General features: G+C 46.4%; 1 protein-coding gene across 1 annotated transcript in view; it reads left to right on the top strand.

Moving 5' to 3' along the window:
* LOC124033818 (protein FAM189A1-like) overlaps nucleotides 1–23,881 on the top strand; it is a 136,836-nt gene that overhangs the window by 93,634 nt on the left and 19,321 nt on the right. The window contains exons 3-5 of the mRNA XM_046346171.1: nucleotides 2,628–2,738; nucleotides 9,931–10,062; nucleotides 17,568–17,675. Coding sequence (XP_046202127.1) covers nucleotides 2,628–2,738; nucleotides 9,931–10,062; nucleotides 17,568–17,675 — 351 coding nt within the window. The remainder of the gene's footprint in view (nucleotides 1–2,627; nucleotides 2,739–9,930; nucleotides 10,063–17,567; nucleotides 17,676–23,881) is intronic.

The following is a 23,881-nucleotide window of genomic DNA, read 5'->3' as shown; positions in this document are numbered from 1 at the left end:
GTACACATATACATACAGAGGCAGAGAGTACACATATACATACAGAGGCAGAGAGTACACATATACATACAGAGGCAGAGAGTACACATATACATACAGAGGCAGAGAGTACACATATACATACAGGGGCAGAGAGTACACATATACATACAGAGGCAGAGAGTACACATATACATACAGAGGCAGAGAGTACACATATACATACAGAGGCAGAGAGTACACATATACATACAGAGGCAGAGAGTACACATATACATACAGAGGCAGAGAGTACACATATACATACAGAGGCAGAGAGTACACATATACATACAGAGGCAGAGAGTACACATATACATACAGAGGCATAGAGTACACATATACATACAGAGGCAGAGAGTACACATATACATACAGAGGCAGAGAGTACACATATACATACAGAGGCAGAGAGTACACATATACATACAGAGGCAGAGAGTACACATATACATACAGAGGCAGAGAGTACACATACATACAGAGGCAGAGAGTACACATATACATACAGAGGCAGAGAGTACACATATACATACAGAGGCAGAGAGTACACATATACATACAGAGGCAGAGAGTACACATATACATACAGAGGCAGAGAGTACACATATACATACAGAGGCAGAGAGTACACATATACATACAGGGGCAGAGAGTACACGTATACATACAGAGGCAGAGAGTACACGTATGCATACAGAGGCAGAGAGTACACGTATACATACAGGGGCAGAGAGTACACATATACATACAGGGCAAGAGAGTACACATATACATACAGGGGCAGAGAGTACACATATACATACAGAGGCAGAGAGTACACGTATACATACAGAGGCAGAGAGTACACGTATACATACAGAGGCAGAGAGTACACGTATACATACAGGGGCAGAGAGTACACGTATACATACAGGGGCAGAGAGTACACATATACATACAGGGGCAGTTTCCAGGACACAAATGAAGCCTAGTCCTGGACCAAAAAAACACCTTTCCAAAATACTTTTCCCAGATTTGGCATAGTCTGTGTCTGGGAAACCACCCTATGGACACACAAATATTCTATGTTATTTCTCTGATCTTCTGATCTAACTCTTCCTTTCAAACTGTTTTCTCTGTCCCTCCTCATGTTTTAGTTTAAATTCATAGATTCGTAGCAGCTGAATTGAGTCTTAAAGACCTGAGTCTTAAAGTCCAACTGAAACCACCATCTCTGTAGCCGTCACAACCCCTTATTGGCTATTACGTCATAGTTCATATTGAAAAGACATGGAGTTGGTTGGATGTAGTCATATTTCTACTGACAACCAGTTACTGTCAGTGTCAGTACCCCAGGCATTTCCTCCAAGGGCACACAGCCAAGGAATAATGCCTGGGGTAGTGTGTTTCTCCTCTGATATAGTGGTCTACCTCCATCGGACTGTGCCGATCAACCTTTCAATCCTACAATTTCCTGCCATGGTGAAAAGCATTTAAAAGTATCTCTCCATCTGTTTACACCATCTCTCCCTCTGTTCCTCCTTCGTTCCCTCGCTCTCTCTCCTCCTCTCCATCTGTACATGTGTCTGTTTTTCAACCTCTTTCTCAGTAAATGTGTCTTGTCCTCCCCTCCCACTTCCCTCCCACCCCCAGGCTGGGCTGGTGTCCCCTGTGTCCCTCCCCTGCCTCCTGGCCCTCCCGTCTGGGTTAATGTTCCATCGGGTGCAGCACCAGGACCAGGGCTGTAAATCAAACAGGCTACAGTATGTATGGACGAAGTCCAGGCCTGATATACAGGATCCGGCTCTGCCTTGTAATCTACTGGCAGAGGCCTCTCACGGCTTTAAACCCATTCTATTACACTTGAACTGTGATTTAAAGGAGCCCAAATGTTCACTCTATTTCTCCTCACAGGATGTATTTCCTGGGACTGTCAGCTATAAAATAAAAATAATTGTTTTTAATGGGAGACGAGAGGGGGAACATGGAGGTAGCCACTCTGGTGACAGTGCAGAGAGGGGGGAAATTGCCACAGAAGAGATCTATCAGGCTGTAGGGAAGCAGTAGTGTTGATTGGAGTTGGGCTGAGGAATTAGGAGGAGATTGGTTCCTCTACCCGACCATCCTTCATCAGGACTTTAGGTCTTCAGGTGACACTAGATACGAAAGGCATTGTGAGAAAATATATGTCAAGGACAGTCCTGTAACTATAAGGGACAGTGTTACTAGGAGCAATGTAAAGAGTTGGTCTGTCAAATGTCAATATGCATGCGTGGTGTTTGTGCTCTTAACCTCTGAGCAGGTGGGTTATCCATGGGTTAGATTAAGTTTATCTTAGATGGACTTAATTTGTTTGAGAAAAAGGGTTATTGATTTCTGTGATCATCTGCTGCCTTTTCCTCCCCCTTATTAGTCATTGTAATCAGTCAATCAGTCAATATTGATTGGTGAAGCCTTCCCTCTCACTGTAACCATGCATAAAAAAACACATTGCTGCCTACCACAAGACAACATGATCATTAAATCAACTGGTGATATATTTCCTAGAGGACATGATGTTATGGCTGTATTGTGCGGGTCTACTGTTGCTCTATAAATCTCAACGTCTCTACTCTGTCTCTCCACAGATCACCTTCTTCATGCTGCTGTCGGCGGTGTGTGTGATGCTCAACCTGGCTGGCTCCATCCTGTCCTGCCAGAATGCTCAGTTGGTCAACTCTCTGGAGGACTGTCAGCTGGTGAGAGACCAGTGCCCTGCCCCTCTACCCCCTATGTCCCCCCTGCATGTGCCCTATCTCTCCCATCTACAGGGGCCAGTACTGGTTCCCTATCTCTCCCATCTACAGGGGCCAGTACTGGTTCCCTATCTCTCCCATCTTAACAGGGGCCGGTGGATGCGGTGGGGCCCCTGTTCATATGAAGGAGTTGTGGCACCTGGTGTTGAAAGGCCCTAGCCTGTCTGGGATCCGTCAGTCTCACACACCAGTTGAATCAGTGTGCAGAGCACCGCCCCACCCACCCAGCTCACAGTGAAAATAAATACATAACACCAGCCACTCCTACGTCCTTCTTAATAGTAGGGCTCAGTGCCGTTTGTCTGTCTGATTACCCACTGGAGCTCATAGTTTAATTATTAAGAAAAACATAATAATCCGCCGTCTGGGGAGAGAGCGCTTTCAATTTGTCTGCTGTCTGCGGCAGGTTTAATTTCTGTTCCTGAGTCAAATTCACAGAGCTTCCCGTTTTCAGATGGTGTGGCACAACGTATGTGTCAGGATCAGGCTGGGGAAGGAGTTGCATACCTCATACTAGCATAGATTACATGAATCTATAGACTCATGACAAGAGTAAAGTTCCTGCTGTTAGGGCATAGAAAATCACAGCTCTCAAAGTCCTCTAAAAGGGTTTTCTCTGTAAAAGAAAATACTGAAATCCATAAATTCTGGACTCATTTAATTAGTGTTTAATAAGCTATAAATAATGAATAGCTTTTGGGGGATTAAAAACGAAAACAAATATTTGAATAGCGTACTTCTCTACATGGCTCCAGCTCTGAGTAGCGCAGTGTGCTTGTATATGTGTATTGTGTGTGCTGAATAGATGGATGGCTATGAAGGGATTACTTATAGCAGAACAACAGCTCAAGCCCCTAGCCTACCTACTCTGTTCAGTGACCACTGTGTTGTGTGGGGTTGTATCAGCACTGTAGTCGGCTCCACAGGATATTCTGCATTCCCCTTACCATAATATGGCCCCATTCTACCATCTCTCTCCCCTGCTTCAGTCTGCCCCAGCACCAATCACAGACATACCCAGTAACACAGAGAGACCCAATAGCATAGACAGACTCAGTAGCACAGACAGATGACCCAGTAACACAGACAGACCCGGTAGCATAGACAGACCCAGTAGCATAGACAGAACCAGTAACACAGACATACCCAGAACACAAACAGACCCAGAAGCACAGACAGACCCAGTAGCACAGACAGTCAGTAGCACAGACAGTCAGTAGCACAGACAATCCCAGTAGTACAGACAGACCTAGTAACACAGACATACCCAGTAACACAGACAGACTCAATAGCACAGACAGACACAGAAGCACAGGCAGACCCAGTAGCACAGACAGTCAGTAGCATAGACAGCCCAGTAACACAGACAGACCCAGAAGCACTGACAGACCTAGTAACACAGACAGACCCAGTAGCACAGACAGACCCAATAGCACAGACCTAGTAGCACAGACAGTCAGTAGCACAGACAGACCCAGTAGCATAGACAGACCCAGTAGCATAGACAGAGCCAGTAACACAGACAGACCCAGAAGCACAGAAATACCCAGAAGCACAGACAGACCCAGTAGCACAGACAGACCCAGTAGCACAGACAGTCAGTGGCACAGACGGACCCGGTAGCATAGACAGACCCAGTAGCATAGACAGAACCAGTAACACAGACATAGCCAGAAGCACAAACAGACCCAGAAGCACAGACAGACCCAGTAGCATAGACAGAGCCAGTAACACAGACAGACCCAGAAGCACAGAAATACCCAAAAGCACAGACAGACCCAGTAGCACAGACAGACCCAGTAGCACAGACAGTCAGTGGCACAGACAGACCCAGGAGCACAGACAGTCAGTAGCACAGATGGACCCAGTAGCACAGACAGTCAGTAGCACAGACAATCCCAGTAGCACAGACAGTCAGTAGCACAGACAATCCCAGGAGTACAGACAGACCTAGTAACACAGACATACCCAGTAACACAGACAGACTCAATAGCACAGACAGACACAGAAGCACAGGCAGACCCAGTAGCACAGACAGTCAGTAGCATAGACAGCCCAGTAACGCAGACAGACCCAGAAGCACTGACAGACCTAGTAACACAGACAGACCCAGTAGCACAGACAGACCCAATAGCACAGACCTAGTAGCACAGACAGTCAGTAGCACAGACAGACCCAGTAGCATAGACAGACCCAGTAGCACAGACAGACCCAGTAGCACAGACAGACCCAGTAGCACAGACAGACCCAGTAGCACAGACAGACCCAGTAGCACAGACAGTCAGTAGCACAGACGGACCCAGTAGCACAGACAGTCCCAGTAGCACAGACATACCCAGTAGCATAGACAGACTCAGTAGCACAGACAGTCAGTAGCACAGACGGACCCAGTAGCACAGACAGTCAGTAGCACAGACAGTCCCAGTAGCACAGACAGACCCAGTAACACAGACATACCTAGTAACTCAGACAGACCCAGTAGCACAGACAGAGCCAGTAACACAGACAGACCCAGAAGCACAGAAATACCCAGAAGCACAGACAGACCCAGTAGCACAGACAGTCAGTAGCACAGACGGACCCAGTAGCACAGACAGTCAGTAGCACAGACAGACCCAGTAGCACAGACAGTCCCAGTAGCACAGACATACCCAGTAGCACAGACAGACTCAGTAGCACAGACAGTCAGTAGCACAGACGGACCCAGTAGCACAGACAGTCATTAGCACAGACAGTCCCAGTAGCACAGACAGACCCAGTAACACAGACATACCTAGTAACTCAGACAGACCCAGTAGCACAGACAGACCCAGTAACACAGACAGTCAGTAGCACAGACGGACGCAGTAGCACAGACAGTCAGTAGCACAGACAGACCCAGTAGCACAGACAGACCCAGTAGCACAGACAGACCCAGTAACACAGACATACCCAGTAGCACAGACAGACTCAGTAGCACAGACAGACTCAGTAGCACAGACAGTCAGTAGCACAGACGGACCCAGTAGCACAGACAGTCAGTAGCACAGACAGTCCCAGTAGCACAGACAGACCCAGTAACACAGACATACCTAGTAACTCAGACAGACCCAGTAGCACAGACAGACCCAGTAACACAGACAGTCAGTAGCACAGACGGACGCAGTAGCACAGACAGTCAGTAGCACAGACAGACCCAGTAGCACAGACAGACCCAGTAACACAGACAGACCCAGTAGCACAGACAGACCCAGTAGCACAGACAGTCAGTAGCACAGACGGACGCAGTAGCACAGACAGTCAGTAGCACAGACAGTCAGTAGCACAGACAGACCCAGTAGCACAGACAGACCCAGTAGCACAGACAGACCCAGTAGCACAGACAGACCCAGTAGCACAGACAGACCTAGTAACACATACAGACCTAGTAACACAGACAAACCTAGTAACACAGACAGACAGACCTAGTAACACAGACACACCTAGTTACACAGACAGACTCAGTAGCACAGACAGACCGAATAGTACCGATAGACCTAGTAGCGCAGACAGACCCAGTAGCACAGACAGACCTAGTAGCACAGACAGACCCAGTAGCACAGACAGACCTAGTAACACAGACAGACCCAGTAGCACAGACAGACCCAGTAGCACAGACAGACCCAGTAGCACAGACAGACCTAGTAGCACAGACAGACCTAGTAGCACAGACAGACCTAGTAGCACAGACAGACCCAGTAACACAGACAGACCTAGTAACACAGACATACCTAGTAACACAGACAGACCTAGTAGCACAGACAGACCTAGTAGCACAGACAGACCTAGTAGCACAGACAGACCTAGTAGCACAGACATACCTAGTAACACAGACAGACCTAGTAGCACAGACAGACCTAGTAGCACAGACAGACCTAGTAGCACAGACATACCTAGTAACACAGACAGACCTAGTAACACAGACAGACCTAGTAACACAGACAGACCCGGTATCACAGACATACCTAGTAACACAGACAGACCTAGTAACACAGACAGACCCGGTATCACAGACAGACCCAGTAGCAGGCGAGGCAACGACAACTAGACTTTAATTTTATTGATTCAATCCATCTCTTTGCAAAAAACGAATGTTTTAATTCTTATTATTATAGAACATTGGAAATAACACATATCTGTCAAGCAGAAAGGGGAAAGAGGAAAGCGAATCATCGTAGTAGTTAAACTGAGGATGGTTCCCCTCACATGACTGCTGTTGGTAATTACACTGAGGATCTGCTATTCTAGCCACATTAATCACAAGGGAATTCTAATTTAGTTGGTCTAATCAATTAAACACTCTGGCATTGTTTGCAGGCTTTGCAGTGGATACATAAACACTGCTAGGCTTTATTGAATTCATTTCCATTCCTTATGCAGTAATAAGAGAGCGTGAATAAGTAAGGACTATCTATTATTCCATCCAGGCTCCTGAGGTGACCTTTCTCCAGTTAGCTGTAATTCACCTGTACAGTCCAGCCAACTGGGTTATTTCATCACCATCAACATCAATGTCAACTGCCTCCATCTTGCATAGTGAATAAATCAAAATCATGTATACATTAGAAGTCCATGAATGTAATACTGAGCTGTTGACTCAACTTGAAACTTATCTTCGTAAATGGTATTGTTGCCGGAGTGACGTAATGATTCACAGGACCAGGTCACACAGAGAGTGTGTCATCAGTTTTAGCATGGCACTACTCCACTCCCTGTGACACACTGCCTAAGCCTTCTCCTTGAATCACTTCCAGGAAGTTGATATTAAAGCCCTTGTTTTATGAATGCCCAATGTAGCTTGGTCGTGGCATTACATCTCAAGACGTTTGTCAAGATGTTTTACACCCGTCATCAACACTAGGGACGGGTGACACGAGTTGGGATGCAATGTGTTGGGGCCCGTAGAAGGGCGCTTCTGTGAAGAGGAACGATCTGCAGAGCGGAGGAGAACCAGACTTCTTTCTCAGGGAGCCTGTCTATCCGTCCGACTTCTGTGTAAATATCCTTTGCTATTCTGATGTTATTGCTTTTAAATATGGGATTTAACCTGTATGCATTGTGATTGCTGCAAAATGAATTGCATCATTGAACACATTGAGGTTTTCTGAATCTGAACGTGATGGAGGATGGAGGGAGGGGGGAGGATGTGACAGGCATCACTAGTGCCCTGCACATGATGTACACTAAAATCCCCATCAGGACTGCTGGCCTACCTGGTAGAGTTCCAGTGTATTGCGAGGACAAACCGTAGCATTCCCTGAGGATGCATTTGGTTCAGGCGAGGTGCATAATCTGTTCAGTATGGCATAACTAGTTTAGAGGGCATCCCACATTCTTTTGGAAAGGATCAACCACTTTCATGCAGTTTTTGTCTGTGTAAATAGATTGTTCACTGCTTCTGGAACGGAAAGCAGGAACCAGAGCAGAGCAGGAGGTGTTCTCATTGTGTGTGGGAACTGGAAGGCTTTGCTTCGTTGGTGGTGGTGGTGGTGGTGGTTCTCTGGGCTAATGACAAACCACTTGTCTCATCAAGCCTATCTTGGATGGGCTGGTGAAATGCATGATGGGTCCTATGCGGAGTGCTCACGTGGCTAAGGCTGGTAGATTACCTCTCTGGTTGTGTCTTTTGACATCAGACGTTCAAATCACTGTTTCACGCGCCGTTTCACACCCAAAACGTAGAAATATGCAGAAATAGAGAGCTTGTCATACACTGCACCATTAAATGAAAGCAATGCATGAATAGATTTTCAAAATGAAAACAACACTGCAATGGCTGTGCTGCTCTACAGACTTAGATATTCTAATCTAATTGTTCATTCATATGGCACTGACATACTGCAAGACCCCCTGTGTGCCGTCTGGTCTGCTGGGGCATGAGGAACATGCAAACATGGTCACCACATCATGCATCTACACACATGAGTCTACTTCCTCCAAGGATCTCCACCGTGTGAGTTAGAGAGAGAGAGAGAGAGAGAGAGAGAGAGAGAGAGAGAGAGAGAGAGAGAGAGAGAGAGCACAAGAGAATAGCGAGAGAGAGCAGGAGAGAGAGCAGGTGAGAGGGAGAGAGCACAAGAGAATAGCGAGAGAGAGCAGGAGAGCAGGAGAGAGAGAGTGAGAGAGCAGGAGAGAGAGAGTGAGAGAGCAGGAGAGAGAGCAGGTGAGAGAGCAGTAGGAGAATGAGTGAGAGAGCAGGAGAGAGAGAGAGAGAGAGAGAGAGAGAGAGAGAGAGAGAGAGAGAGAGAGCGTGAGAGAGAGAGAGAGAGAGAGAGAGAGAGTGAGCGAGCGATATTTTGCCCTGTAGAGCTTGCGTTCCTCATAGTGTGTTGAGTATAGAGCCAGGCTAGAACAATGGTCCAGAGATCTGTCATTTTCACCAGCAGGACTTCACTACTGCTGACTGAGTGATTAGCATACGAGACGAAATGCCTTTTCCCAGTTCCCTTTACTACTGTACACGGCTCCTTGGAGACCATATATACCCCGCTATGACTGAAATATTAATGGACTTCACTCCCCCATGCAATTAACCCATGATGGGTAGGTTCACGTCCTGCCTCCTTACAATCTGGGTCACATAGTTAGTAGTTGTAGCAGCACCTCAAGATCCTCCCCCTGTTAACTCTGCCTTACAACTCACTGTTATGTAATCCTCCTGCACTGTAGATTCCTCTATCATGTTAGAGAACCCTTTTTGGTTCCAGGGAGAACGATTTTTGGTTCCATGTAGAACCCTCTATGGAAATGGTACTACATGGAACCAAAAAGGGTTCTTCAAAGGGTTCTCCTATGGGGACAGCCCAAAAAAACTTTTAGGTTCTAGATAGAAAAAACGGTGCTAAGAGTGTATTCTGGCAAGGAAAGTATCAGAGCGGGCAGAGACAGAGGTGCACGTCTGATCTCCATCATAGAGAAGCATTAAGATTCTGCTTTATGCAAATGTAGGAAGAGGAGACACAGCGCTAAGGTTTGTTGTAACATTATCAAATGTGGGGAAAAAGTACAGTGAGTTCTCACTGATATCCAATAGCCCCTTTACTTACCCCTGTCCTTTCTCTCCCCCAGATCAAGTTTGACAGTGACGGTGTGTGTGTGTGTCCTTTCTCTCCCCCAGATCAAGTTTGACAGTGACGGTGTGTGTGTGTGCTGTGAACTGCAGCACCAGAGCTCCAGCTGCAACAACCTAGGAGAGACGCTCAAACTGAACCCACTGAGCGACTGCGACACCATACGCCAACACCTCAAGGTAGGTGAAAGTGTGAGAGTGTGTGTGTGTGTGTGTGCGTGTGTGTGACTAGACAGGTACGTGTATGTTACACCATTTCTTCTTTGATGTGTACTATATAGCCTTGTTCTTAGGAAAGGATTCCCATTATGTTATGTCGTCCATATAACTTGATCCTCCGAACTTCTTCAAGCTGAAATATTCTCCTACTCTGTACTGGTGTACCTCGGTGTAATGAATAACAAGTCGTGGGAGCTTAGCTGATACACAGACAATGTAAAACACAAGTGGAAACGTATAGGCTCAGATGAGTAGAACAGGAAACTGAGAATGGCAACCTCATTTGTCTTCTAATCCACACATAGCTCTTAGTCATATTAATTGCATGGTCTGTCAGCTTGGCTTTGCCAGTTCGCTCAGTTCATGATCTCTGGAGACGATATAAACTGAAAAGCCTTCTGTCAGCATGGTGATCTATATGCCACTACATCTTTATTGGGTTACAGTGTTCCAATGCTTTCATTTCATGCCACTGATTGATTATAAGACATTGATAACTAAATAAAAGTCCCTTTAAAATGAAGCATGGGTATGAAAGAGGAAAGATCCAACCCTGTTAGTCATCATGATCATAGACCATTAAAAAGATGTCAGAATGGACACTATAAAACTGTATTATGTGCTAAGGAAGTCAGATAGGGTGAGTTATGTCAGATGGCACATAAAGCAATGGCCATCATGGCTCTCCGTTATCCTCTGTCTAGATATTAATATTAAGTAATACTGCTGCTGTCTGCCTCGAAACGTCCCTCCAATACACAACATAGATTTTTTTTAAATTGAACTTTACAAGTCAGTTATATGCATAGAATGTGTGTCACCACTTTGGTGTATCAATGTAGTTCACAGTTAACTACCCATTTCAAACCAGAACGTGTAAAAACCGAAATAGGTTCATGTCCCAATAGATATTGTAATACTTATACTCCAGAGGTATTGGTTTCATTCACAGTGCTTCAAATCACATTCCTCTTCCTGAATTTTAACCTGTCATTGCCTAAAGCCATGAGTAATGAGTGTGGAACGAGGATTCAGTTAATGTGTGGGTTCCTGAGTGAAGGCGGGGTGTGTAACCTTGGCAGTGGAGCTCCTGACCCCAGCCTGGCTCCAGGTACGCAGGCAGGGCTGTTGTGTTCAGGGAGGTTCAACTCTGTATGAACACCTTATTAACAGCTTCCTTCAAGGTATTTTTACAGTTGGTATCCTGTCATGATTTACCATGTCAATATGCAAATGTTAGTCGCCAGGGAAAACACACACAAGTAATATTTCTTCTCACATCTGCGAGGCAGATGTATACAACACAGCTACAACACAAATGTGCTGTCTGTGTTTTAGGATCGCCCCAAAACCCATGAAAATGGAACAATAATATGTAGTTATATTTTGTGTTTATAAAGATATGATTTACAGTGTGTTGCCATAGCCCAAATGCGTGTGTTCAGACCTATATTTCCTGCACTGTAGCTGGTTTTCCTAATTTTCCTTGGTAGGAAAAGGCAGAGCTTTAATTACCAGATAAGTTGTGTACAGTGTTTTCACCTGTACATTTTTCAATGATTCTCAATCCAATAAAATACAGGAAATACGGGGGCACAGTGGTCTAAGGCACTGCATCGACCCGGGTTCGTTCCCAGGCTGTGTCACAACCAGCCGTGACCGGGAGTCCCATAGGGCGGCGCACAATTGGCCCAGCTTCGTCCGGGTTAGGGGAAGGTTTGGCCGGGAGGACTTTACTTGACTCACCGCGCTCTAGTGACTCCTTGTGGCGGGCTGGGCGCCTGCTGGCTGACCTCGGTTGTCAGTTGAATGGCGTTTCCTCCGACACATTGGTGCGACTGGCTTCTGGGTTAAGCTGGCGGGTGTTAAGGAGTGCGGTTTGGCGGGTCATGTTTCAGAGGACGCATGACGCGACCTTTGCCTCTCCCGGGCCAGTTGGGGAGTTGCAGCGAGGATTATCACAAAATTGGAGAGATAAAGGGGCTAAAATACAAAACACAAAAAAAGTATAATAATACAGAAATGTACGTATGTAGAAACACTTACAAGTCATTATATTCAATATAGCCCATGACTCATGAAGGGTAGTTTTTATTCTTTGCTTTATGAATGTACGATTTAATGTACATGTATAAGCTATGCACACTTATCTTTCTTCACAAAGCAACAGCATGATTTCGCACAGCAAAAAAACAACAATAACATTCTACCAGAAACTCCACATTCAAAACTTGATTTCCAATCTATACTTTTTTATTTCACATTCTGCATTTGATGAGACTGGTTAATGACATGTACAGTACATATTCAATGCCTAGATCTCAGTGTATTTTTCTCTCTCTCTTTGAAATGGTAAGTGAAGCTCTAGAATGATTCATTCGGCATCCTCTTCTCTCTATTCCTTTCCCCGGAGTGAGCCATTCGAACTCACCATGGATGCCAGTTTGTTTGGTAGATTTGATGCACAAGGTGATGCAACACTGCAAAGAGAACTGAATAATGAAATAGGCTACGCTGAATGAGGACATGGTTCTCCTGTGGCTCCCAGTATCTGGATTGGGTTTGTGTGACTAGCAAGGCATGGAACAGGAAGGTATCCCAAAAAGATGAGGAGAAATCAGCTGTGTCAACACCTCAAACAAGATATAATGCAAAGGAAAATAAACAAAATGTCTCCTCTTTGAAAAGAGTTACTATGCATGTTTATACTGAAGTACCAATGTCCATGTATTATTCACCTCTCTAGGTACACAGGAGCATTTCTGCCAAGCTAGCACTTTGTTCCCAAGTGTCAAACAAAGTGGCTGAGTCAGAACTAATAACATGATCCTGTATGCGTGTTAGGGTTTGATCATATGAGGCCAGACAGGGAAGTGATAGGACATAGTTGAAGGCCAGAAGTGACAGATCTGCCTCTTGTTTGACTTAAAGGTCTGTCTACTCTGCTTGTCAAATCTCTCTCCAAAGCTACAATGACACTATGCCATACTGTGGTACTAGTATGTACAGTGAATATCACTAGGAAATAACACTGTGTTCCAAACAAACATTGTTGATCCATAATAGCTCTCTATTGTCTGTTTGAAAATGTAAACATAGTATTTAGAATGAGAGTAAAATACCATGGCAATTTGTGGTCCTCGCTGTGGTTAGCTCAGGCTGTGCATTTCTCCCTATTCAGTATCCACATGATCAGAATGCCTGAAGATCGCTATTAGAAAAAGCAATGTATGGGTGAGGACATTTACCGGCTTAGAATTTCACCTTGAAGTCTAGCCAAGTAACAAAGAAAAGCAACATGGAATGAAATCAAGAGCCTATTTTCAGGTTGCATGGGGTTCAATTTCACTAGTATGCATATTTATTCTTGCTGAGAATTCAATAAATCATCTTGTGTCAGTGCATAACCTTGGAACACAGACACCTCTTCAGGGGGCTATTATCACCTTACCTAGAGACTAGGCAGAGAGATGGTTCCCTCTTGTTCCGTGCTCATTTACAATGGTGCTACTATTGTTAAGCTGCGTTGAAGTACTCCACATACCAACCTTATAGAAGATTGCTTTCGGGACAGGAGTTTTTCTTGACCATGCAACCTGAACAAGAAAACACTGGCCTTTAAGCTTGCAGTCCTACTATATCACACCTCAACAGTAGAAGGCACTGTTCATGGTCTTGGTTGGTTACCATGGTCCGTGGTGCTGACGAGATGTCCTATTATATCACACCCCAACAGTAGAAGGCACTGTTCATGGTCTTGGTTGGTTACCATGGTCCGTGGTGCTGATGAGATGTCCTATTATATCACACCTGTTCAACAGTGGAAGGCACTGTTCATGGTCTTGGTTGGTTACCATGGTCCGTGGTGCTGATGAGATGTCCTACTATATCACACCTCAACAGTAGAAGGCACTGTTCATGGTCTTGGTTGGTTACCATGGTCCGTGGTGCTGATGAGATGTCCTATTATATCACACCTCAACAGTAGAAGGCACTGTTCATGGTCTTGGTTGGTTACCATGGTCCGTGGTGCTGATGAGATGTCCTATTATATCACACCTCAACAGTGGAAGGCACTGTTCATGATGAGATGTCCTATTATATCACACCTCAACAGTAGAAGGCACTGTTCATGGTCTTGGTTGGTTACCATGGTCCGTGGTGCTGACGAGATGTCCTATTATATCACACCCCAACAGTAGAAGGCACTGTTCATGGTCTTGGTTGGTTACCATGGTCCGTGGTGCTGACGAGATGTCCTATTATATCACACCCCAACAGTGGAAGGCACTGTTCATGGTCTTGGTTGGTTACCATGGTCCGTGGTGCTGATGAGATGTCCTACTATATCACACCTCAACAGTAGAAGGCACTGTTCATGGTCTTGGTTGGTTACCATGGTCCGTGGTGCTGATGAGATGTCCTATTATATCACACCTCAACAGTAGAAGGCACTGTTCATGGTCTTGGTTGGTTACCATGGTCCGTGGTGCTGATGAGATGTCCTATTATATCACACCTCAACAGTAGAAGGCACTGTTCATGGTCTTGGTTGGTTACCATGGTCCGTGGTGCTGATGAGATGTCCTACTATATCACACCTCAACAGTAGAAGGCACTGTTCATGGTCTTGGTTGGTTACCATGGTCCGTGGTGCTGATGAGATGTCCTATTATATCACACCTCAACAGTGGAAGGCACTGTTCATGGTCTTGGTTGGTTACCATGGTCCGTGGTGCTGATGAGATGTCCTATTATATCACACCTCAACAGTGGAAGGCACTGTTCATGGTCTTGGTTGGTTACCATGGTCCGTGGTGCTGATGAGATGTCCTACTATATCACACCTCAACAGTAGAAGGCACTGTTCATGGTCTTGGTTGGTTACCATGGTCCGTGGTGCTGATGAGATGTCCTATTATATCACACCTCAACAGTGGAAGGCACTGTTCATGGTCTTGGTTGGTTACCATGGTCCGTGGTGCTGATGAGATGTCCTATTATATCACACCTCAACAGTAGAAGGCACTGTTCATGGTCTTGGTTGGTTACCATGGTCCGTGGTGCTGATGAGATGTCCTATTATATCACACCCCAACAGTGGAAGGCACTGTTCATGGTCTTGGTTGGTTACCATGGTCCGTGGTGCTGATGAGATGTCCTATTATATCACACCTCAACAGTAGAAGGCACTGTTCATGGTCTTGGTTGGTTACCATGGTCCGTGGTGCTGATGAGATGTCCTATTATATCACACCTCAACAGTGGAAGGCACTGTTCATGGTCTTGGTTGGTTACCATGGTCCGTGGTGCTGACGAGATGTCCTATTATATCACACCCCAACAGTAGAAGGCACTGTTCATGGTCTTGGTTGGTTACCATGGTCCGTGGTGCTGATGAGATGTCCTATTATATCACACCCCAACAGTAGAAGGCACTGTTCATGGTCTTGGTTGGTTACCATGGTCCGTGGTGCTGATGAGATGTCCTATTATATCACACCCCAACAGTAGAAGGCACTGTTCATGGTCTTGGTTGGTTACCATGGTCCGTGGTGCTGATGAGATGTCCTATTATATCACACCCCAACAGTAGAAGGCACTGTTCATGGTCTTGGTTGGTTACCATGGTCCGTGGTGCTGATGAGATGTCCTATTATATCACACCTCAACAGTAGAAGGCACTGTTCATGGTCTTGGTTGGTTACCATGGTCCGTGGTGCTGATGAGATGTCCTATTATATCACACCCCAACAGTAGAAGGCACTGTTCATGGTCTTGGTTGGTTACCATGGTCCGTGGTGCTGATGAGATGTCCTATTATATCACACCTCAACAGTAGAAGGCACTGTTCATGGTCTTGGTTGGTTACCATGGTCCGTGGTGCTGATGAGATGTCCTATTATATCACACCTCAACAGTAGAAGGCACTGTTCATGGTCTTGGTTGGTTACCATGGTCCGTGGTGCTGATGAGATGTCCTATTATATCACACCTCAACAGTAGAAGGCACTGTTCATGGTCTTGGTTGGTTACCATGGTCCGTGGTGCTGATGAGATGTCCTATTATATCACACCTCAACAGTAGAAGGCACTGTTCATGGTCTTGGTTGGTTACCATGGTCCGTGGTGCTGATGAGATGTCCTATTATATCACACCTCAACAGTAGAAGGCACTGTTCATGGTCTTGGTTGGTTACCATGGTCCGTGGTGCTGATGAGATGTCCTATTATATCACACCTCAACAGTAGAAGGCACTGTTCATGGTCTTGGTTGGTTACCATGGTCCGTGGTGCTGATGAGATGTCCTATTATATCACACCTCAACAGTAGAAGGCACTGTTCATGGTCTTGGTTGGTTACCATGGTCCGTGGTGCTGATGAGATGTCCTATTAGATCACACCTCAACAGTAGAAGGCACTGTTCATGGTCTTGGTTGGTTACCATGGTCCATGGTGCTGATGAGACGTTCTAATTGACAGTATTTCTGTAAGACCCCTCCACATTCCTCTCCAGAGAGGCAGGCGTTAGCTTTAAGCTGCCTGCTCATCACACAATGTGTTTCTCAAAGGGACTGACTGAGAGAAGATCTGTTTAACAGACTCGGGACCTCACCTGCCAAATGTAGGCTGCATCTGTGAAAGGCTGTGTGAGTCTCGAGCTCTCTGGTCGCAAGAACACCAAGGTTATCAAAGATTTCACCTGTCATATCAATGGGAATCCATTGCTATAACCTCAACAATTTTCAACATCCGTTGCCTCCCAATGGTGAACACATGTCAAAATAAAAAGAGAGCTTGGGTAAATGTCAGACTCACACAATGTTTTTAATGACCAGTGTGGGTGTTTCATTTCTTCTAGACTGTTCCTGTGGTTGTAAGCATTGCTGCTGACTGGGGTTTCTAAGCAGACAGTTTGGGCTACATTTAGCTAGTTGTCTGTAAACAGGCTTTTATGACATGAAGTGTCAGGGCAGGCAGGGATTCATATTGCTTCATTCCCACATGGTTTACTGAGTGGGAGAGGATGGCGCTGCATAAAATGCAGTGCTGAGCTATGAGGGTGACTGTGTTCCTGGTTGGATCATTCTCAGATTTAAGGGGCGATTTTCTGCTGTTATGATGTACTGTATCCTTCCTCTGCAGTTCTCCCCTGCTAGCTAGTCCCTGCTGTGCTGTGTCGCCTTGGTAATGACATCACCATTGTCTGTGACACCTTCAGTCCGTCTCTTATTCATTTATTCCCTCTATATATTTATCTCCTCTCTTGTGTTCTCATGCTGTAATATTTGCTTACCTTTCCTCACTGTGCCTCAAATGTGACTCCCTCTCCTGCCCCCTTCCCTCTCTCCCGCCCCCCCTCTCTCCCGCCCCCTTCCCTCTCTCCCGCCCCCTTCCCTCTCTCCCTCCCCCTTCCCTCTCTCCCTCTGCCCCTTTCCTCTCTCCCTCTGCCTGGGTCCTGTAGGAGCTCCTGTTTAGTGTGTGCGCCCTGAATGTCATCTCCACCATCGTCTGTGCCCTGGCCACTGCCATGTGCTGCATGCAGATGGTCTCCACTGATGTGCTACAGATCGTAAGTAGTGTGACAGAGAACACAATGGACACTTGGTCTCTGACTCTGTCTGGCCTGGACTCAATGAGACTGATCTATAGCCTTATGGAGAGCAGCTCTGAACCATCATGAAAGGTAAACACACTTGGCCTTCTAATGCTGGCTTCATAATTCTCCTCCTCAGATGGCGGTAGTAGAATCAGTAGTATTGTAATATCATACAGATTTTGAATAAATTGTCTTTTGTCTGACCAGATTTAAATATATATATATATATATATTTCACCTTTATTTAACCAGGTAGGCTAGTTGAGAACAAGTTGTCATTTACAACTGCAACCTGGCCAAGATAAACCAAGTTACACATGGAATAAACAAAAATACAGTCAATAACACAATAGAAAACATTGATATACAGTGTGTGCAAATGAGGTAGGATAAGGGAAGTAAGGCAATAAATAGGCCATAGTGGCGAAATAATTACAATATAGCAATTAAACACTGGAGTGATAGATGTGCAGAAGATGAGTGTGCAAGTAGAGATACTGGGGTACAAAGGAGCAAAATAAATAACAGTATGGGGATGAGTTAGTTGGATGGGCTATTTACAGATGGGCTATGTACATGTGCAGTGATCTGTGAGCTGCTCAGACAGCTGGTGCTTAAAGTTACTGAGGGAGATATGAGTCTCCAGCGTCAGTGATTTTTGCAGTTCGTTCCAGTCATTGGCAGCAGAGAACTGGAAGGAAAGGAGGCCACAAGAGGTGTTGGCTTTGGGGATAACCAATGAAATATACCTGCTGGAGCGCGTGCTACAGGTGGGTGCTGCTACGGTGACCAGTGAGCTGAGATAAGGTGGGGCTTTACCAAGCAAAGACTTATAGATGACCTGGAGCCAGTGGGTTTGGCGATGAATATGTAGCGAGGGCCAGCCAATGAGAGCGTACAGGTCGCAGTGGTGAGTAGTAAGTATATGGGGCTTTGGTGACAAAACGGATGGCACTGTGATAGACAGTTGGAGGTTATTTTGTAAATGACATCGCCGAAGTCAAGGATCGGTAGGATAGTCAGTTTTACGAGGGTATGTTTGGCAGCATGAGTGAAGGAGGCTTTGATAATGCTTAGATAATGTCTACACACATCACGAAGAACACCCATCCCAGAGCAATCCAGAACCTCCACATCACGTTAAAAACCACAGGAGGATTTGAAGAAACCAATTAAAGGGGAATAATGATTATTCTCCCTCGCTGTAGTTGGTAATATGCTCACCTTAAAAGGCATGCTGTCCTTAAAACGACCCTTCGCATTACAAGGGAAACAATGACTGTGCCCTAACCCTAAATGCTTTGTTGTCATCAGGGAAATCAATATGGCGGGGTGCTCCCTTTGCCCTTCAGAGCAATGCTCTCAGCCCATTTAGAATGACTTTCCCAGATGATTGGTGGGCCGCAGTGCCCTCATAGACACCATTAAAACATAGCGATACTAGCGATACCAGCAAAGTTTGCCTGCACCCCTTTAATATCTCTGGGCAATTTTTTACAGGGGAGAAATAAAATTGCGGGAGCATAAAGTTTTAACATTGTATACATGAAGGCTTTGTATAGTTTATGAGCTGAGCTGTAAATTGTGTGGCCTCCTGGATGGGTATATGGCAGATAAGCCCTGGGTGGGAGATTGATAGAGCTGAATTACAGTGGGGCAAAAAAGTATTTAGTCAGCCACCAATTGTGCAAGTTCTCCCACTTAAAAAGATGAGAGAGGCCTGTAATTTTCATCATAGGTACACTTCAACTATGACAGACAAAATGAGAGAAAAAAATCCAGAAAATCACATTGTAGGATTTTTAATGAATTTATTTGCAAATTATGGTGGAAAATAAGTATTTGGTCACCTACAAACAAGCAAGATTTCTGGCTCTCACAGACCTGTAACTTCTTCTTTAAGAGGCTCCTCTGTCCTCCAATCGTTACCTGTATTAATGGCACCTGTTTGAACTTGTTATCAGTATAAAAGACCTGTCCACAACCTCAAGTCACACTCCAAACTCCACTATGGCCAAGACCAAAGAGCTGTCAAAGGACACCAGAAACAAAATTGTAGACCTGCACCAGGCTGGGAAGACTAAATCTGCAATAGGTAAGCAGCTTGGTTTGAAGAAATCAACTGTGGGAGCAATTATTAAGAAATGGAAGACATACAAGACCACTGATACCACTCGATCTGGAGCTCCGCGCAAGATCTCACCCCGTGGGGTCAAAATGATCACAAGAACGGTGAGCAAAAATCCCAGAACCACATGGGGGGACCTAGTGTGTTATGCAGGTGAATGAGGACCCAAAAGCGACTTGGCGAAAACAGAGTCTTTAATCCAGTAAAGTAAATATACAATCATAAAGCACAATTCCACTCGTAATGACGAGAACAGACTGGAGACTCGATCATGAACTGCAGGTTGCCTCGGGAAGGCACTTGAACGTAGCAGACTCAGACACCTGCTCACCACGCAGCATCTGAGGGAAACACGACACGACAGGGCGATACACAGACACAGCACGGTGAACAATAGACAAGGATCCGACAGGGCAGAAACGGAAAACAAGGGGAGAAATAGGGACTCTAATCAGGGAAAAAGATAGGGAACAGGTGTGGGAAGACTAAATGATTGATTAGGGGAATAGGAACAGCTGGGAGCAGGAACGGAACGATAGAGAGAAGAGAGAGAGGAAGGGAGAGAGAAAAAGGGGAACGAACCTAAAAGACCAGCAGGGGGAAAACGAACAGAGGGAAAAGCAAAATGACAAGACAATATAAGACAAAACATGACAGTACCCCCCACTCACCGAGCGCCTCCTGGCGCACTCGAGGAGGAATCCTGGCGGCAACGGAGGAAATCATCAATAAGTGAACGGTCCAGCACGTCCCGAGACGGAACCCAACTCCTCTCCTCAGGACCGTAACCCTCCCAATCCACTAAGTATTGGTGACCCCGTCCCCGAGAACGCATGTCCATGATCCTACGTACCTTGTAAATAGGTGCGCTCTTGACAAGGACGGGAGGGGGAGGGAAAGACGAACGGGGGTGCGAAGAAAGGGCTTGACACAGGAGACATGGAAGACAGGATGGACGCGACGAAGATGCCGCGGAAGAAGCAGTCGCACAGCGACAGGATTGATGACCTGGGAGACACGGAACGGACCAATGAACCGCGGAGTCAACTTACGAGAAGCTGTCGTAAGAGGAAGGTTGCGAGTGGAAAGCCACACTCTCTGGCCGCAACAATACCTTGGACTCTTAATCCTACGTTTATTGGCGGCTCTCACAGTCTGTGCCCTGTAACGGCAAAGTGCAGACCTCACCCTCCTCCAGGTGCGCTCACAACGTTGGACAAACGCTTGAGCGGAGGGAACACTGGACTCGGCAAGCTGGGATGAGAACAGAGGAGGCTGGTAACCCAGACTACTCTGAAACGGAGATAACCCGGTAGCAGACGAAGGAAGCGAGTTGTGAGCGTATTCTGCCCAGGGGAGCTGTTCTGCCCAAGACGCAGGGTTTCTGAAAGAAAGGCTGCGTAGTATGCGACCAATCGTCTGATTGGCCCTCTCTGCTTGACCGTTAGACTGGGGATGAAACCCGGAAGAGAGACTGACGGACGCACCAATCAAACGACAGAACTCCCTCCAAAACTGTGACGTGAATTGCGGGCCTCTGTCTGAAACGGCGTCTAACGGGAGGCCATGAATTCTGAACACATTCTCGATGATGATTTGTGCCGTCTCCTTAGCGGAAGGAAGTTTAGCGAGAGGAATGAAATGTGCCACCTTAGAGAACCTATCGACAACCGTAAGAATCACAGTCTTCCCCGCAGACAAAGGCAGACCGGTAATGAAGTCTAGGGCGATGTGAGACCATGGTCGAGAAGGAATGGGGAGCGGTCTGAGACGACCGGCAGGAGGAGAGTTACCTGACTTAGTCTGCGCGCAGTCCGAACAAGCAGCCACGAAACGGCGCGTGTCACGCTCCTGAGTCGGCCACCAAAAGCGCTGGCGAATAGACGCAAGAGTGCCTCGAACACCGGGATGACCAGCTAACTTGGCAGAGTGAGCCCACTGAAGAACAGCCAAACGAGTGGAAACAGGAACGAAAAGAAGGTTACTAGGACAAGCGCGCGGCGACGCAGTGTGCGTGAGTGCTTGCTTAACCTGTCTTTCAATTCCCCAGACTGTCAACCCGACAACACGCCCATAAGGAAGAATCCCCTCGGGATCAGTAGAAGCCACAGAAGAACTAAAAAGACGGGATAAGGCATCAGGCTTGGTGTTCTTGCTACCCGGACGGTAAGAAATCACAAACTCGAAACGAGCGAAAAACAACGCCCAACGAGCTTGACGAGCATTAAGTCGTTTGGCAGAACGGATGTACTCAAGGTTCTTATGGTCTGTCCAAACGACAAAAGGAACGGTCGCCCCCTCCAACCACTGTCGCCATTCGCCTAGGGCTAAGCGGATGGCGAGCAGTTCGCGGTTACCCACATCATAGTTGCGTTCAGATGGCGACAGGCGATGAGAAAAATAAGCGCAAGGATGAACCTTATCGTCAGACTGGAAGCGCTGGGATAGAATGGCTCCCACGCCTACCTCTGAAGCGTCAACCTCGACAATGAATTGTCTAGTGACGTCAGGAGTAACGAGGATAGGAGCGGACGTAAAACGTTCTTTTAGAAGATCAAAAGCTCCCTGGGTGGAACCGGACCACTTAAAACACGTCTTGACAGAAGTAAGAGCTGTGAGAGGGGCAGCAACTTGACCGAAATTACGAATGAAACGCCGATAGAAATTAGCGAAACCTAGAAAGGGCTGCAACTCGACACGTGACCTTGGAACGGGCCAATCACTGACAGCTTGGACCTTAGCGGAATCCATCTGAATGCCTTCAGCGGAAATAACGGAACCGAGAAAAGTAACGGAGGAGACATGAAAAGAGCACTTCTCAGCCTTCACGTAGAGACAATTCTCTAAAAGGCGCTGTAGAACACGTCGAACGTGCTGAACATGAATCTCGAGTGACGGTGAAAAAATCAGGATATCGTCAAGATAGACAAAAACAAAGATGTTCAGCATGTCTCTCAGAACATCATTAACTAATGCCTGAAAAACAGCTGGCGCATGGCGAGACCAAACGGCAGAACCCGGTACTCAAAATGCCCTAACGGAGTGTTAAACGCCGTTTTCCACTCGTCCCCCTCTCTGATGCGCACGAGATGGTAAGCGTTACGAAGGTCCAACTTAGTAAAGCACCTGGCTCCCTGCAGAATCTCGAAGGCTGATGACATAAGGGGAAGCGGATAACGATTCTTAACCGTTATGTCATTCAGCCCTCGATAATCCACGCAGGGGCGCAGAGTACCGTCCTTCTTCTTAACAAAAAAACCCCGCCCCGGCCGGAGAGGAAGAAGGCACTATGGTACCGGCGTCAAGAGACACAGACAAATAACCCTCGAGAGCCTTACGTTCGGGAGCCGACAGAGAGTATAGTCTACCCCGAGGAGGAGTGGTCCCCGGAAGGAGATCAATACTACAATCATACGACCGGTGAGGAGGAAGGGAGTTGGCTCGGGACCGACTGAAGACCGTGCGCAGATCATGATATTCCTCCGGCACTCCTGTCAAATCGCCAGGTTCCTCCTGAGAAGTGGGGACAGAAGAAACGGGAGGGATGGCAGACATTAAACACTTCACATGACAAGAAACGTTCCAGGATAGGATAGAATTACTAGACCAATTAATAGAAGGATTATGACATACTAGCCAGGGATGACCCAAAACAACAGGTGTAAAAGGTGAACGAAAAATCAAAAAAGAAATAGTCTCACTGTGGTTACCAGATACTGTGAGGGTTAAAGGTAGTGTCTCAAATCTGATACTGGGAAGATGACTACCATCTAAGGCGAACATGGGCGTAGGCTTGTCTAACTCTCTGAAAGGAATGTCATGTTTCCGAGCCCATGCTTCGTCCATGAAACAACCCTCAGCCCCAGAGTCTATCAAGGCACTGCATGTAGCACCCGAACCGGTCCAGCGTAGATGGACCGACAAAGTAGTACAGGATCTAGATGGAGAGACCTGAGTAGTAGCGCTCACCAGTAGCCCTCCGCTTACTGATGAGCTCTGGCTTTTACTGGACATGAATTAACAAAATGTCCAGCAAGTCCGCAATAGAGGC

This window comes from Oncorhynchus gorbuscha, linkage group LG04 (assembly GCF_021184085.1).
Source record: "Oncorhynchus gorbuscha isolate QuinsamMale2020 ecotype Even-year linkage group LG04, OgorEven_v1.0, whole genome shotgun sequence".
NCBI lineage: Eukaryota > Metazoa > Chordata > Actinopteri > Salmoniformes > Salmonidae > Oncorhynchus > Oncorhynchus gorbuscha.
The sequence above is the reverse complement of the archived record's forward strand: the minus strand, read 5'-3'. Positions and strand labels throughout refer to the sequence as shown.